Raw genomic sequence first — 14,507 nt, 5'->3', positions numbered from 1 at the left:
CCCAGGGGCTTGGAGACTTCCTGGCTGGTCCCAGCCTGTCCTTACGTCCTGCCCAGGTGGGACTTGGCACAACTGGCTCTGCCCGTGGAAAGGAGTGGGGAGGGTAAGAGTGTACCACTCTACTCCCTGGATTCTGAGGGAGCAGGGGGTGCAGTGGTGGGAACCAGGCCGTGGCACTCACTTGGCGTAAGGGTAGTCACTGGCTCAGGCAGACAGTGAGGAACAGAGCAAGACTCTCCTGCCCCCGCCACTCACCCCCACCTGCCCACCTGCCTCTCCTGGGAGAGACTCCCAGGAGGTTTCTGGACACACCTGGAGGGCCCATCCCATTCTGAGGCCAAAGGCTGGGTCCCGGGGGAGGAGGCGTGGCCACACACAGCACACTTTACAGGAGCTGTCCGCCTGGGGGGCAGGCAGCCTCCCACCTTGGCACAGGGCACAGTGACAGGCAGCTAGGCTCTGCGGCTCGGAGAGTGGAGTTTCCTTTTCCTGCTCTTGCTGCCGACAGAGTTGGGTTTCAGCCTGTCTGCCAATGTGAGGACACATCCTGGACTTGGCTGGCCTGTGGCATTTGAGGATGGACAATAACGGTCCTGATGACGAAAATGATACTTGTCATTTACCCTGGGCCAGCCACTGTGCTAAGCATTTCCCACTCATTATTTTATTTAGTTTCATGAGTAGGTACATTTTAGAGGTGAAAGAAATAAGGTGTAGTCGAAGTGGTTTGCTTGAGGCCACCCAGCTAGGAGGTGGCAGAGGTAGGGCTGGAACCTGAGTCTTCTAAACAAGGGAGCCAGGTCCAGAATCTTCCCTGACAGGGTCCCTGCGGAGGGGCTGTGGCCAAGCTTTTCTCCTCTCTGGCTAACTCCTCCTCTTCCCTTCCTGATCCTGCGGGCCCTGTGCACACTTGCCCTGTAACTGCTGTTCCGCCTGTGCTTCCAGGGCAGATAATCACTGATACTAGGTGCTTTATTTACATTAACATAAGTAGGAATGAGTGCAAGGGCCCTGGGGCCTGGACACAGGGATATAGGGACAGGCTGGGCCTCTCCCTGGCAGGACAGAGGAAGGGAATACCCCTGGAAGTCGCCTTACATCTGGCAGGCACCCTAGGCCAGATGCTGTGGGAGGAAGTGGCCAGTGGAGGCGCATGACACCAAGGACTTCTAGGACCCTAAGCAGAGGTTGTATGTTTGACTTGGGGTCCTAGGCCCAGGTCTCATGCTTGTGTGGGGGGGTGGTGGGCTATCAGTTTTGGCCTGTTTGGGGAGGGACCTGAGGAGACCCTTATCTTGCCCATGCCCAGAAGAGCTGCTTGTCTATTGCCCAGCCTAGTGGTCAGGCCCTCCCTGCCTGTCTTGTGTCACCCTTCCATAGCTGTTACCAGTTTTATGCATGAAAAACGCCATACACAGCCTTGACTAGTGTGGCTCAGTGGACTGAGTGCTGACCTGCCAGCCAAGGGGTCACGGGTTCAATTCCCAGTCATGGCATATGCCTGGGTTGCAGGCCAGGTCCCCTGTCGGGGGGGCACACAGGAGGCATCCACACATTGATGTTTCTCTCCCTCTTTCTCCCTCCTCACCCCCTCTCTCTAAAAATAAATATTTTTAAAAATCTAAAAAAGCAAAAACAAAACGCCATACGCAGACAGGTCAAAACCTCAGCTTCCCCACTTCCTAGCTTTGCGAACTTAGCAGGTGATCTAACTTGGAGCCCACTTCTCGGTGGCACTGCAGAGGTAGTACTGGCACCACCAAGTCTCTGTGAACCGATCCAGCAAGCATCTGGCTGCCTGCTTCCACCCAGGGGCCTTTTGGGCCCGATGTGAATCACTGCTGGGAAGGTACTGAATGGGGTTGTCTGTGTCTCCTCCCTTCTCCCAGCCTTATGGGCCTAGGACAGAGGGGGTGGCTGAACTCCTCTGGAATCAGGTAGGAGGCTGGCTCTTCCCCAGCCTCAGTATGAGGGGGGCTCTCTCGCCCCTGCCCACTCCTAAAAGTCTAATGGAGTCGGCAAATGCTGGTTCTAGAGCTTGCTGGAGGCCGTTCCTAAAGGACCCAGGGGCATCATCTTGTTCTCAAGGCTCCGCTTCCAGTCCAGGCTCCACCACCGCTGAGTGCGGGGAGCTGGGGCCCTGCACGCCCCCCTGGACCCTGTCTCCCACACGGAGCAGGCCCCAGGGGAGTGGGCACCCTGAGGTGTCCTGTGTTGGCAGGACAGGTGGTCAGAAAGGAGCCCGTGACACCTGCGCTCACGCAGTGGTCAGGTGAGGATGAGCGATTGTTTCTTGAAACCAACAGGGGCCAAGTCACTCCCTCTCTCCATCCCAAATTGGAGGAGCCCAGAAACAAACCAGCCAGGAGCACGCAGAGGCTATTATATATCATGCTTTTAATACAAACTTAAAAAAATCTGGAACAATATAAACTGTACAGATTTGATCAATTGTTTTGTTTTTAAACTAAATCTCTAAACACACCAATGTCCCATTCCAAAATATTGCACAACGTTCTGAATACAAAATGCCTGATTGTATTCCTCCTTCACTAAAGAAAACACGTTCACTGCCCTGCTCCCCACACCCCTCTGCACATCACCTCGATGCCCCCTTCCCGCCCCTCGGGGTCCAGCTGGAGAATCTACAGCTCACTGCATTGAGAAAAAGACATCATTCTGGACTAAAAGTTTACATTCTTTACAAGACGATCCACCTCTTGATTTGTTCCTGGAAAGAGGGGGTAAATAAAGGATGGGGAAAGGGGAGAAAAGTTTTATTCTTTTTTATTTTAAAGTTTGTTTTTCCTGAAAAAATATCTTTCTCTCTTCTTAAGAAAAAATCTTGAAAAGAAAAAAATTACGTTTTACGTTAGAAATATACATATATTATATACCTCTTACATTTTACAAATGTAGCAAATTATTCAATACAAACGGACACCAAAAAATGTAAAAAATAAAAAAAAAACCTTTTTTCTACGAAACCAGGTAAATTAGTGCAGATTTTTGTTTTTGTTTTCTTAAAAAAAATAAAATTGAAGCAAAATGCCTAGATTTGAGACAAGACAGACCGAACCGGGCCCGGGGCCCAGCGCTGGAGCCATGCTCCTGGACGTACATTTTCCTTCGTATTTCAAGACACTAAGGGGTAGGTCCCCCTCCCCCTGCATGTGGCAGGATAACAAGCTGACCGGGTGTGGGAGTACCTGTGCACGAGAGTGTGGGAGGGGGGAGCTGGGAGAGGGCGTAAGGCGGCATCCGACCTTTCCCGGAGAGCAGCAGTCTGCCTGAGCCTGTCACCTGTGAGAGAACCCATGGCTAAGGAGAGAGAGCGGCCCAGGCTGGGCTGGCCCCTGAGAAGTCTGGGGGACAGACGGTGCTGGGCTGAGGAGCCAGGGCACCGCCCCGCCGGGGGAGGTAGAGCTGGTGCCCAGTGCGGGGGAGGCTGGCAGTGTCTGTCTGGGCTGGACCCACTGCCACAGCAGTTGCTCACTTGGGGTCACCGGGGAGGGTGGGGTGCCAAAGGCTTTGGTACTTTCTGGCGATGGGGACCCTGATGCCATGTGCCCCACTTGCCAAAGACTCATGGTATGGAAGCTGGCCCACTGGGGCTGGGTGGGAGAAACAACTTCTCTTCCAGCAGAGGGGGGAGTGAATGCTCTTCTGCAGTCCGAACACCCTGCTGCGCTGGCTGGGCCCGGCCCGCCCAGAAGAACACCCGTCACAGCATCGAGGCCCAGAGGGGCTGGGCCGGGCAGTGAGGGCGGATGGCAAGAGGCACCAAAAAGTTTTCAAGCAGGCAGGGGCAGAAATGTATTAAAACATCTATACAACCAAAGGACCAAGAAGTCTTAGTTTGAGGCTCAGGACTGCCTGTTATAGGCACGGCCCCAAAACGCTCACCCGCCAGGGTCTCAGCTCCCACACCGGGCAAGGGTCACACTACAACAGGAGGGCCCAAGTCCAGGGACTTCTCTTAGCGGTCAGAGGCAGGGTATTCCCTCAGTCCCTCGCAGCGAACCATTTAAAATTTTTTTGGTCAAAAACAAAAGTGCAGATCCCTCCGGAGTTTGGAAACCAGTTCCTTCGGCAGTGCTCTACTCTGGGAGTGTCTTAGGCTCAGCCAGCCTCACTGAACCACACAAACCACCCGAACCACCCTATGAAAGGACTGACAACCTGCCCTGGACCGTTCCCCAACCTCAGATGTAAATAAGCACTTGCGGCGACCCAGAATCACACCCAGAGGGGAAGCTTCACATGGCTGGGAACCCTTTGAAATAGGACAGCAAACCAAGCACACACATGCATACACCCCCCCCTCAACTGGCCTCATCTCCCCACCCACCACCTCAGGCCCAGGGAAGAAAGGGCTGCGAGAGATGCCACACAAGTCAACAGCTGGGTCTCCAGGGCCACAGTGACAGTCTGGTACTCCAGATGGGGATGGCGGTGAGGAGGCCACAGGACAGAGATGAAAGGAATTCCAACAGACAGAGCACTAACCTCCCCATGACCCATGCCTGAGAGGGAGTGGGGGCCAGGGTCAGACCTATCTGAGTGGCAGGACACAAGAAGGCCTGCTGAGGTTGGATGGCTTTGAGTGAGAGGACAGCTGGGTGACTGATGCAGTGACATGGGACAGCCTCTCCCTGTTCTGAGGAAGGCCAGGCCCCAGCTGCGGCTCTCCCTTCCCTGTGAGCTTGGACACACCAACCCTAAACCAGGTGTGTGAAGGAGGGAGGAAGGGAGAGAGGGCAAGAGGGAGCAGCAGTTCACATCTGGACCATTCTTAGCACAGGAAGCCATTAATCAAAGATGTTATATAGAAAACTACATGTAAAAAAAAGAAAAAATATAAAAACCCAAACCAACCAAATAAATCAGAGGCAGGCAGGAAAAGAGCAGGGAGGTTGAGTTAAACACGATTCAGGTGCTTCGGGAGCCCCCTTCCACTCCACGCCTCGGCTGCATCTTTCTAGAAGTGAGAGTGAGAAGATTGGAAATCTTTTTGTGTATTTTTCTTTTCCTCTTTTTTTGGCCTTTCCTTTCTTTTCTCTTTTCCGTGGTCTTGCGTTCTCACGGCCCCACAAGCAGGTGGGTGGTCAGTTGGCCAGCACGACGGGCTGGAACGGCTGACTGGGATACTGCATGGTGTTCAGGTTGTAGCTGAGGCCTTCCACGAAGGGCGTCTTCTCTAGGAAGATGCTGTTGGCGCCACCTCCAAATACCTGGGCCACGTCAAAGCTGCTGCTGTTGCAGGTGCTGGCCCCACTGCCCCCAAAGGGGGCCGGGGTGCCACTGCCCTGGCCATCGGCCCCGTCAAAGAAGAGGCTGGGAGAGCCACCACCATTGTACACGAACTCCTTGGCATTGGGCGAGAGCTGGGACTGAGGGGCTGGGTTGGGTGTGATGAAGTTCAGTGAATGCATAGACAAGGAGAGGCTCTTGTGCTTCAGCAGGTTGTTGGTGGGAGAGCGGGCCATGTGAGGCTGCTGCTGTGGGGGCTGCTGGCCGCCTGCCCCACCGCTGGCCACACCCCCACCACCCCCAGCCCCACCGCCCTTCTTCATCTTGGTGGAGCCAAACTTGGTGGCAGCGAAGGAGGCGGTGGTGAAAGTGATGGGCTGGGTGGAGCGCGGGATAAAGGTGGGGCTGGGAGACTGGCCAAAGGATGGTGATGGGGAGTTGGACAGGGAGCTGTCCTGGCTGCCGATGGGCACGAATACCTGTGCATCAGGGTTGAAGCTGCTCTTGATCTCCTTGTCTAGCTCTGGGGCAACACAGCCCTCGCTGTCATCCAGGTACAGCACTTTCACAGCGCCTTTCTCCCCGATCTGGTAGGACACCTCGAAAGGGTCAATCCAGACGCTCAGCTCCTCAGGCACGTTGGCCCGCACATCCTCTACCGCCAGGCCACTCCGCTTGGCGGCCAGCTCCACCACAGGGTCCACTATCTCCCCGATGTGGACACAGCGAAAGCCAGAGCCCTTCAGTGGCTTGTCAGGGTACCAGTGGCCTTCGTATTTCTTTTTCAAGAGCCGCTCTAGCTCCTCCCCAAACAGGTCTGCCCGCCGCCGGGGCAGCTTGTTGTATAAGTAGGAGATGATGAAGTTCAGGGCCACTTTGATCTCCAGCTGCATGGTCCTTTCCTGGGCAGATAATCACCACAGGGCACGTGCACAAGCCAAAGGCGAAAGATGGAAGGCAGGCAGCCTCGGGCTCCAGATGGCTCTGGGAAACAAGAGAGGGCATCATGAGTAGATGAGCAGAAAGCCTCGGGCGATCGATGGCAAAGGACATGTTGGCCCCGACTTTGGATCACACAGACCCAGGGTCCCACTTCTGCTCTACTGGTGACTGCCTCTGTTGTGGGGCTGAGAGCAAGTCGCTTTTTCTGAGCTTTAGGTTCATCAGCCACATGAAGTTACCATGAAGACTAGGTTAGTTCAAGGATGTAAACCACCTCATGCTCTACCTGGTGTTCAGTATGTACTTGATAAAACTAGCTACTATTTTTAAAGTAATTCTAAAGAAACTGAGATGTTGTGGTTTCCAATACTTTGAGAATTCAGACCACTGCCCAACTAACACAAAAAAACTGAATCCTGAACTCAGCTGAAGGGAAGGCTTCTGCTAACTCATTAGTCTCTATAATATCTCGGTGAAACTGTGCTCCCAAATTGCCACAGGCCAAGATATGTTTAAAATCTTTAGTTTCCCTCCTTAAATGGAAAGGGATACAGGTCACTGAACAAGAAGCAGCACTGCCAACGTTTCACTGAAGGTTTGGACTCCCGTCACATCCAGTTTGTCATCCCGGGCTCCTGGGTGTGTATGTGCTCTGGCTCACTCTGGGTTCGCACAACTCATTTAATGGCGCAGTATGGCCCAGGCAAGCACTGCCATCCAGACGGCCTCCAAGAATAGAGATGAGAGCATGATTCCCAGGGAAAAGTCAAGGGGCCTGGGCCAATAATGGAACTGCTGACAAGGATTGCCCAGGGCTGCGGAGGAAGGAGAGGGAAGGAGGGTCCTGCCAGCCAACACATGTCTAGAGGGTAGGTGATGAGGAAGGAGGGCAGAGAGAAGAAATTTTCCATCACCCTGCAGCTTCCAGCTGGGGATCCATCATCATTCAGTCTCCCAGGGACTGTCTGACCACCTGTCCTTGGCCCCAGATCAGATTTATCAAGTGTTTGGAGATCCCTGGAGAGGAGGCAGCCCAAGATAAACACTTGGATTGTTATTTTGGGACTGTCTCACAGCCAGATCGCACAGAGGTCAAAGAGGTTTATTCCCGACTTCTGGGCCAGCCTCAAGTCCCAGGAAGATGATCTGTGAGGCCTTAAGAGCCAGTGATCCTCATCTCCTCGCTTTCTCCAAAAGGACAGCTCCAGGCTCATGCTACGGGAGAACTGAACTAGAAAAGGCCACCTGCCTTGCAGGGCCGACAAGGCCAGAACACATTCCTAGCTGGACCTTGGGGTGAGACTGTGCTGCTGCGCTTAGCACAGAAGCAAGACTGATCCAGACTCCATCAAGGGCATCTTCAGTCCTGGGATAGACCTGGCGTTGGAATTGGATTAAAATCCCTTCTCGGTCCAGCACAGGGTATCCAGGGACTAATTCTAGGCTTGAGGATCTTGAATTTTCTGAACACCTGTCTCAACTCACTTCCCTATAGTTCTCAGACCTGGGCCATGTCTCCTAGGAGCATTTTTAGGATTGAATTCTCAAGTGAAGCTCTCTGGGGGGAGTTTCAGAGAAGATGCACCAAGTCAATCTGGAGTAGCACACACACTGGCTGGGTGTAGTCCTGACCTCATTTCAGGTGTGAGTAGACAGAGGGTCATGTGGGGGAGTCCCCAACAGAGATGCTCTGAGCACAGACTCCCCCACGCTCCCCACAGGGATGCTCAGGATTCAGGAGACCCTTATCTCCCCTCTATCACAGCTTCCAGCAAACACTGAATCTCCAAGTTGCTTCAAATGTCTATTCATGGTCACCACAGACCAACTCCGGGGGCCTTCTGGTTTTAAGAGAAGAACAAGGGTAAAGGTAAGGGGCTTTCTGTTTTTGAGGAATGGGTTCATCACCAGATGCAAAGCCAGCCACCAGGAACCTGGACCTCCACTCAAGAATGGAGGTATGGCTCTGGCTAGTGTGGCTCAGTGGATTGAGTGCTGGCCTTGGAACCAAAGAGGTACTGGTTTGATTCCCAGTCAGGGCACATGCCTGGGTTGTGGGCCAGGTACCCAGTAGGGAACGTACAAGAGGCAACCACACATTGATGTTCCTCTCCCTTCCCCTCTCTAAAAATAAATAAAACCTAAAAAAAAAAAAAAAAAAAAAAAAAGAGAGATATGGCCCTGGCTGGTGTAGCTCAGTAGATTGAGCGTGGGCCTGAGAACCAAAGGATCACTGTTCGATTCCCAGTCAGGGCACATGCCTGGGTTGCAGGCCAGTTCCCAGCAGGGGATGCACGAGAGGGAACCACACAATGATATTTCTCTCCCTCTCTCCTTCCCTTCCCCTCTAAAGAAAAATAAATAAAATCTTAAAAAAAAACACGGAGGTATGTAAGGGCTATGGCAGCCCACCAGAGGCGTCCAATACGGAGGAGACTAAAATGTAAACGCTGTGAGGAAGCTGGCACTGGTCCCCAAGGATGAGCCTGAAGTGAAAGACCTGAATCCAGTACACGACACTCCTCAAGGCATCACACAGCCTCTTGGCATGCCGCACAGACTGAAGGGCTTCTACGCATTTCCAGCCCTCCTCCAACTTTAATGCATATTTGCCTTCTAAGCTAACCTCCCCTAAACAGTTCAGTCTCAAACTGAGAGCATTTTAAATGCAGGTCAAAGTCACTGGGAAATGAGCCTCCCACTTTGAAATACAATAGAAGCACTATCATCAGCCCTGCCTAGCTACCCATTTTCTGCAGCATAAGCAACTAAAGCTGCACACCAATTTATACCTCAGTGATGCTGCCGCACAAATGAGGAAGTATATATAATGCCACCTTTGCCTCTTTAATTGGAGAGCAGGCCAGGCCAGATGGCTGTGGGGTGGAACCGAACAAAAATGCCGGACAACCAGAATGGGATTTTCTGCTCTATCGGCTCAGGCTCTAATTTTGACTTCAAGAAGCTTATGGAACTGAGGATTAAAGCACTGGTGCTGTCTTGTCTTTAACTAAAGATAGAAGTAACCACTCCAACGAGTTTGCTCATTTTCTTTTTAGGTGATGAACAAATTCTAGAGTTTACACATAAAATATTTATAGTATGTGTAAGATTAGAAAGCCTAGAAATAACTACCCTTCAACAAAAGCCACAAGTAGATTTGCGTTAACCAGCAGAAGAGAAGTCTAAGAAGCTGTTTAACAATAGCAAATTTACCTTTTGTCAATATATTAAAAAGTTGCAAATGTGAGACTAAATTCTGCCAAACCTTATTTAGAACCTTATCTTCCACTTGTTTACTTCCAGCAACAAAGTTACTCAGATCCCTCTAACTGCCTCATTTTAAAGAAAAGTGCATAACAGGACAAAAATGAAGGTGGTGGTAGCCTCCCTCAATGACAGGGTAATGGACAGCACAAAGAGAATGCCTAGCAAAAATGCAAAGGAAGAACTGTAAGAAGAAAAATTGTTATATACTGGAGGAGAAGAGGACCTGGCTGGGCAGAATTGGTCAGAGCGTCACCCCGATACGCCAAGGTTGTGGGTTCCATCCCTGGTCAGGGCACAGACAAGAAGCAACCAATGAATACATTGATACATGGAACAACAAATCAATGTCTTTTTCTATTAAAAAAAATCGAATAAAAAACTAAAGGAGAAAAGGAAAGATAATGATAAGGGACCCCACCAGGCTCTCAAACCGTGAGAACCTATACAAATATTCAAGCATCCCAAAGCCTTAACTTTCAAAGTGTTTTACAATCAAGTACAACTGGATTCAAGTGAGTGTGGGCAGAGCAGTCAGGGAGGAGGGGTCTTCAATTTTGACAAGGTCAGTAGGTGTCACAAACTGGGTGCCAGGGAGTAAGAGCTAAGCTCCAGGGCCATGGGGGACAAAGCCACCCCACCTGTCCCGGAGCACCGACATGGCAGGTGTGGTTCAAAGGCTTCCAGGACTTGGGCCGACTGACTGCACAAGCCCGCCCAGAATCTCACACCATCTCCCCAAAACACTGGCTGGCACAGCCCAAGTCTGACGGCAAGGATTCTTCCGCCCAAGAGGGTCTTTTCTACGGCACTCTTGGTTCCTCCGAAGCCAGGAAGGCTTGACTGAGCCCCAAAGTAAGTGGGGAGGCCAGTGGCGAAGTCAGGCCCGCACTCTGGGACTTGTAGTCCTCAGAAACCACAAACTCTGGTTGAACCAAGTGACCTACTTTCTTTACACACTACACTTCCCTACGTACTTTGCGAAGGCTCCGCTGGCAAACAACGCATGCTCAGTAAGGGCAGCTGGCCGAGGTTCAGAGAACCGAGGAAAAGTTTCCGAGGCACATGCGCGCTGTAGTGGACTGCCCCCTCCCCCGCCCACCGCCTAATTAATTTTATATAAATTCTACCCATAAGGCCTACTCGCTGTACTGTATCACCGTACCATACCCTTGTCTCGGTTTCCTGAGAGGCTGAACTTTTTCTCCCTTTCTCTTTACAGCCTCCCATGGCTGCTGAATTAAGTATCTGCTTCAAATTAGGTTTCCTGGCTGAAGGCGGTGGGCTTGAATAGATAAAGTCACATTCCCACCCCCATCCCAGCCACTTAATCTGTATTCCTGGGGTTTGGTGGTCTCTGTCTGGAGTTGCTGTAGGGATGGTAGATTCAAAAAGAAAGAACCCTGTCAGTTAAGGACCTGCAGGCTCGGCTCCCGCACCCCAACAACCAGGAAAGTAAAGGCAGTAGTTAAAAGCCAGTTCTTCCCGTCCTTTCAGGCGAAGAAATTACCAGTCAAGCTGCGGGGAGGCGCCAGGCAGGCAATCGGAAGGCCAGAAGCCAGCAGGGCCCAAGCCTCACGCTTCTTCTAATTCAAGTCCGAGTAACCAGACCCGGGGAGGGAAATGGGAAGAGGTTCCCGGGCAGGGAAGGAAAAACATATATCTGACACCTGGACATCATCACCCTCCAATACTTAAAATTGTTTGTGAGTCTCCTCCCACTGCAAGGCCTGCTCTATGACCAGACTTACCAGATCCTAAGCAAAGCTCCCCTACAGGGTGTTAAACAAACCTCCTAAATCCTTCCTCCCACACTAGCTTCTCTCCCCCTCTGCTTAAGAGGGGGATGGGGATAGGTGCCCAAGAAAGCAATAGGGGTGTTTTCCTCCTGGAAAATCTAAGATGAGGGACCTACTCCCAGGGTAGGTTGGATAGGAAGGAGAAAAAGGTTAGTATACAGAGCAGGCCGCCAAGACCCTTTCCACTGGCCCCCAAGTTGAAGCCTGCTGTGTGGGGTTCTGGTTTCTCTTGGGGGATAGAAAAGGGCCTGCCAGTTGCCCTTCCTCTCTGCTCCCTCCTTCCCCTCCCTTTGTGGTCAAGGACACAGTCCATCCTTTGGACAGGAGAATGAGCTTAGGAGTAGGGGCTGTTCCTCCCAGGCACCTCACCAGGATCCACCAGAATCCACTCACTGGTATTCCTCTAAAGGTACTCCTCCCCCCCACCCGCCCAGTTTCCACTGAAAACACTAAAGAGGATAAAGAGCTTAAGCCCAAATTGTGAATTCTGGCTCAGCGGCCAGAGGACGGTCACCAGAGACCGATCCAAAAGCGGGGGTGGGGGGGTGAGGTGGGGGGGGGTGTCCACCCTTCATCTCTCAGGCTTCACAGGGCCAGAAATAGACCCTATTAATTTTTGCCAACCCCTTCCCTACACACGGGGGGGGGGGAGCAGAAAACAAGGCCAGGATCCCCTTCCTTCCTCTGATTTATTTTATGGTGGTAAGAGTTGGGGAACAAGAAAAATCAAGCATGTCTCTAGGACATGAAGAACTAAGGCAGGCGGACGGGGGGAAATGCACCCCACTCAGGAGGGAGCTACTCTTGCAATAGGGAGAGAAGGGGGTTCTGGGGTAGTACCCCAGGATAGCAAGAGCGTGAAGAGGGGAAATGGAGCACAGGGGGCAAGGAAAACGCTAACCAGGCGTGGGGCGGGGGCGCGACAGCAACGTGGAGCGTCCAGCAAAACGAAGAGACGGAGTGGGGCGGGAGAAGCTGTCGGGACTATCGGGTATCAGGGGGCAACCACCCGCAAGCCTCCCACTCACTCACTCGGGTCTCTGAGGTGGCGGGACGGGCTGCTGACCACCGGGCAGCTTCTCCCTCCAGGGTGGTCCGGGGCGTGGGACAGAGGTTGCTCGCCCTTCTTTTCCTGGGCGCCACCGGGCCGGGGCCAATGTATCCTCTTCTTCGTTGAGGTTTGGGGGCGAGTTGGTAGGGGTTATGGGCTATGGCTCTCAAATAATAATTCAGCTTTTTGCAGGTCGGGCTGAGCCGTGGGGGACGGAGGGCGGTCGGGCCCGCCGGCGGTGACCGCGTTGGGATGGCGGACCGGAGGGTGGCTTGTGTCACGGTGGGGAGGACAGTCCAGGCTGTGGCTGGTGGGTGGTCCTGCCCTTCTAGCTCTGAGTCTTCTTAGCCACTCACTCCTCCCCAAGAGGACCCGCACCTTCCAGTGCCCCGTGCCGAAGTGAGCAAAGTCAATGAAAAGTTTCACCCTTGGCAACCCTGCGCACGGATCTGGCTTCCCCACCCCTGCGTGATGCGTCCCTCCGCCCTGTAGGGGCGGGGCCGGCACGGTGCCGGAACTACTTTCGAACCAGCGGGTAGCTTAACCCCTGGGGTGGAGAGGCCCTTGCACTACGAACTCGCGGGTCCCCACTCCTCCCCCCTTGGCAGGCCCCTTGTCATCACTCAGCTCCCAACTCAAATGTCAGCAGGGTCTTCTGCCTTCCCCATTGCAGCGCCTTCTCATAGTTGGTTGTTTTTTTTTCCCACACCCCAAACCAATCAAACCGTGCTCGTAGTGTAAGGTGTCTTTCCAGGTGGACAGAGTTCCGCTAGGGCAGGAGCTTTGGACTTTGACCGGGATGTTCACTTTGAGTGTATTGGATGAAGGGTTACTACGGGAAGGGAAACGTCCACACTGTGTCTTTGGCCCTGCACCTGCTTCCAGGCCACTTTGGCTAGTATTTCCAGTTCTGGAGGACTGTTCCGCAGCACGAGCACCACCTGAGGCGGTGGCGGGGCGCGCTGAGAGCACTACACGAGCTGTGGAAACGTTTTGGACCTTTATCAACCTAGGTTGGCCTGACTGCCCCGAGCGCCTTGTCCTGGTCGGGGAACGTCGGGAGGGCGAGGGGAAAATCAGGGCTGGGCACCGTGAGCTAGAGAAGGGGGGTTGAGAAAGAGGGCGGACGACCAGGAAAAGGAACCGCCTCCGCCCTGGTACCTCGTGGCGGGGCCGGCCCCTCTTCCACTCCCCTATTCTCTCCCCGGCTGGCGACCCCCATAAGGGACACTAGAAAGCCACATTTCTTTTAGTAACAGCTCAGCCTTCGGTGTTGGCGCCTGCCAGTGCCAGGGACGTAGGACTCGCACACCCCACGGTCCCTTGGACAGTGGGTCCAGGCTCGGCGACCCGAGCCTCTTTCCCGGGCCTTGGCCACACAGGCTGTCGGTCACTTTGTGACTGCATGCGACACAGAGTTAGAAGGCCCATGCCTGGATTGTCAGGTGGCGAGGCACGGGGCTCCTGGGAGCTTGAGTGTTAAGTCTTTTACCCTGTTCCTTCTTTAATCGTCCATTCCCCAGGTCTCTCCCATCCCTGACCTTTATTCTCATCCTAGAGGGTTCCAGCCTATCGGCAGACGCTGAGCCCAGGTGGGGTGGGTGAGATCTGAGTTTCCAGCTACGAACGTTTGCGTATTTCTTCATTGATCACTCCTTTTTTGGCAAGGGCAGGGAAAAACATGGGGTTTAGTTTTCCTTGACCGCAGCAGAGAAATGCCGGATTACAGGGCAAACTCCACAGGGGAAGGAAGGTGCGAGGGATCTGGAGCAGGAGAGCCCCATCCCCCACAGTCTGAGCAATTCAGCTCTTGGGGCACCTCCAGGGACTACTTGCAATGTGCGTCAGCGAGAAGCAGAACGTCACATATACGCCCCCTCCGCCATGCCCTGACTCCTCCCCTCTCCTTTTCCCTCTCCCTCCTCCCCATTCTTCCCTCCCTTCCTTCCTTTCCCCCTCTGCATCCCTTCCCTCTTCTCCTCGTTTTTATTTTCATTTTAACCAGCACGCCCTGCCCGGGCAGAGTCCCCGCCGACCCAAAGGGTTCCTGAGAACTGAATATCTAAAAATATACCTGGTATGTTAGCAACAGTCTTCCCATTGGTCGAGTACAGGGGAGAGGCGGCATCTGATTGGGTTTTCATCCAACCGCTGGGACTGGGGTTGGGGGCTGTGAGCCAAGGAGCCAGGTCCTT

The 14,507-nt window shown here is 53.2% G+C and overlaps 1 protein-coding gene across 1 annotated transcript; it reads right to left on the bottom strand.

The window, feature by feature from the left end:
- Nucleotides 1–2,380: 2,380 nt before the first annotated feature.
- On the bottom strand, nucleotides 2,381–12,760 carry TOB2 (transducer of ERBB2, 2). The gene is made up of 2 exons (XM_037160436.2): nucleotides 12,294–12,760; nucleotides 2,381–6,237 (listed from the first exon to the last, which is right to left on the bottom strand). The coding sequence occupies exon 2, from the start codon at nucleotides 6,144–6,146 to the stop codon at nucleotides 5,109–5,111; it is 1,038 nt and encodes a 345-aa protein (XP_037016331.2). The 5' UTR covers nucleotides 6,147–6,237; nucleotides 12,294–12,760; the 3' UTR covers nucleotides 2,381–5,108.
- Between the last annotated feature and the right edge of the window lie 1,747 nt (nucleotides 12,761–14,507).

Source organism: Artibeus jamaicensis, unplaced genomic scaffold, assembly GCF_021234435.1.
Source record: "Artibeus jamaicensis isolate MK-2021 breed Jamaican fruit bat unplaced genomic scaffold, CSHL_Jam_final contig_233, whole genome shotgun sequence".
Taxonomy (NCBI): domain Eukaryota; kingdom Metazoa; phylum Chordata; class Mammalia; order Chiroptera; family Phyllostomidae; genus Artibeus; species Artibeus jamaicensis.
This window is presented reverse-complemented; position numbering and strand designations above follow the sequence as displayed.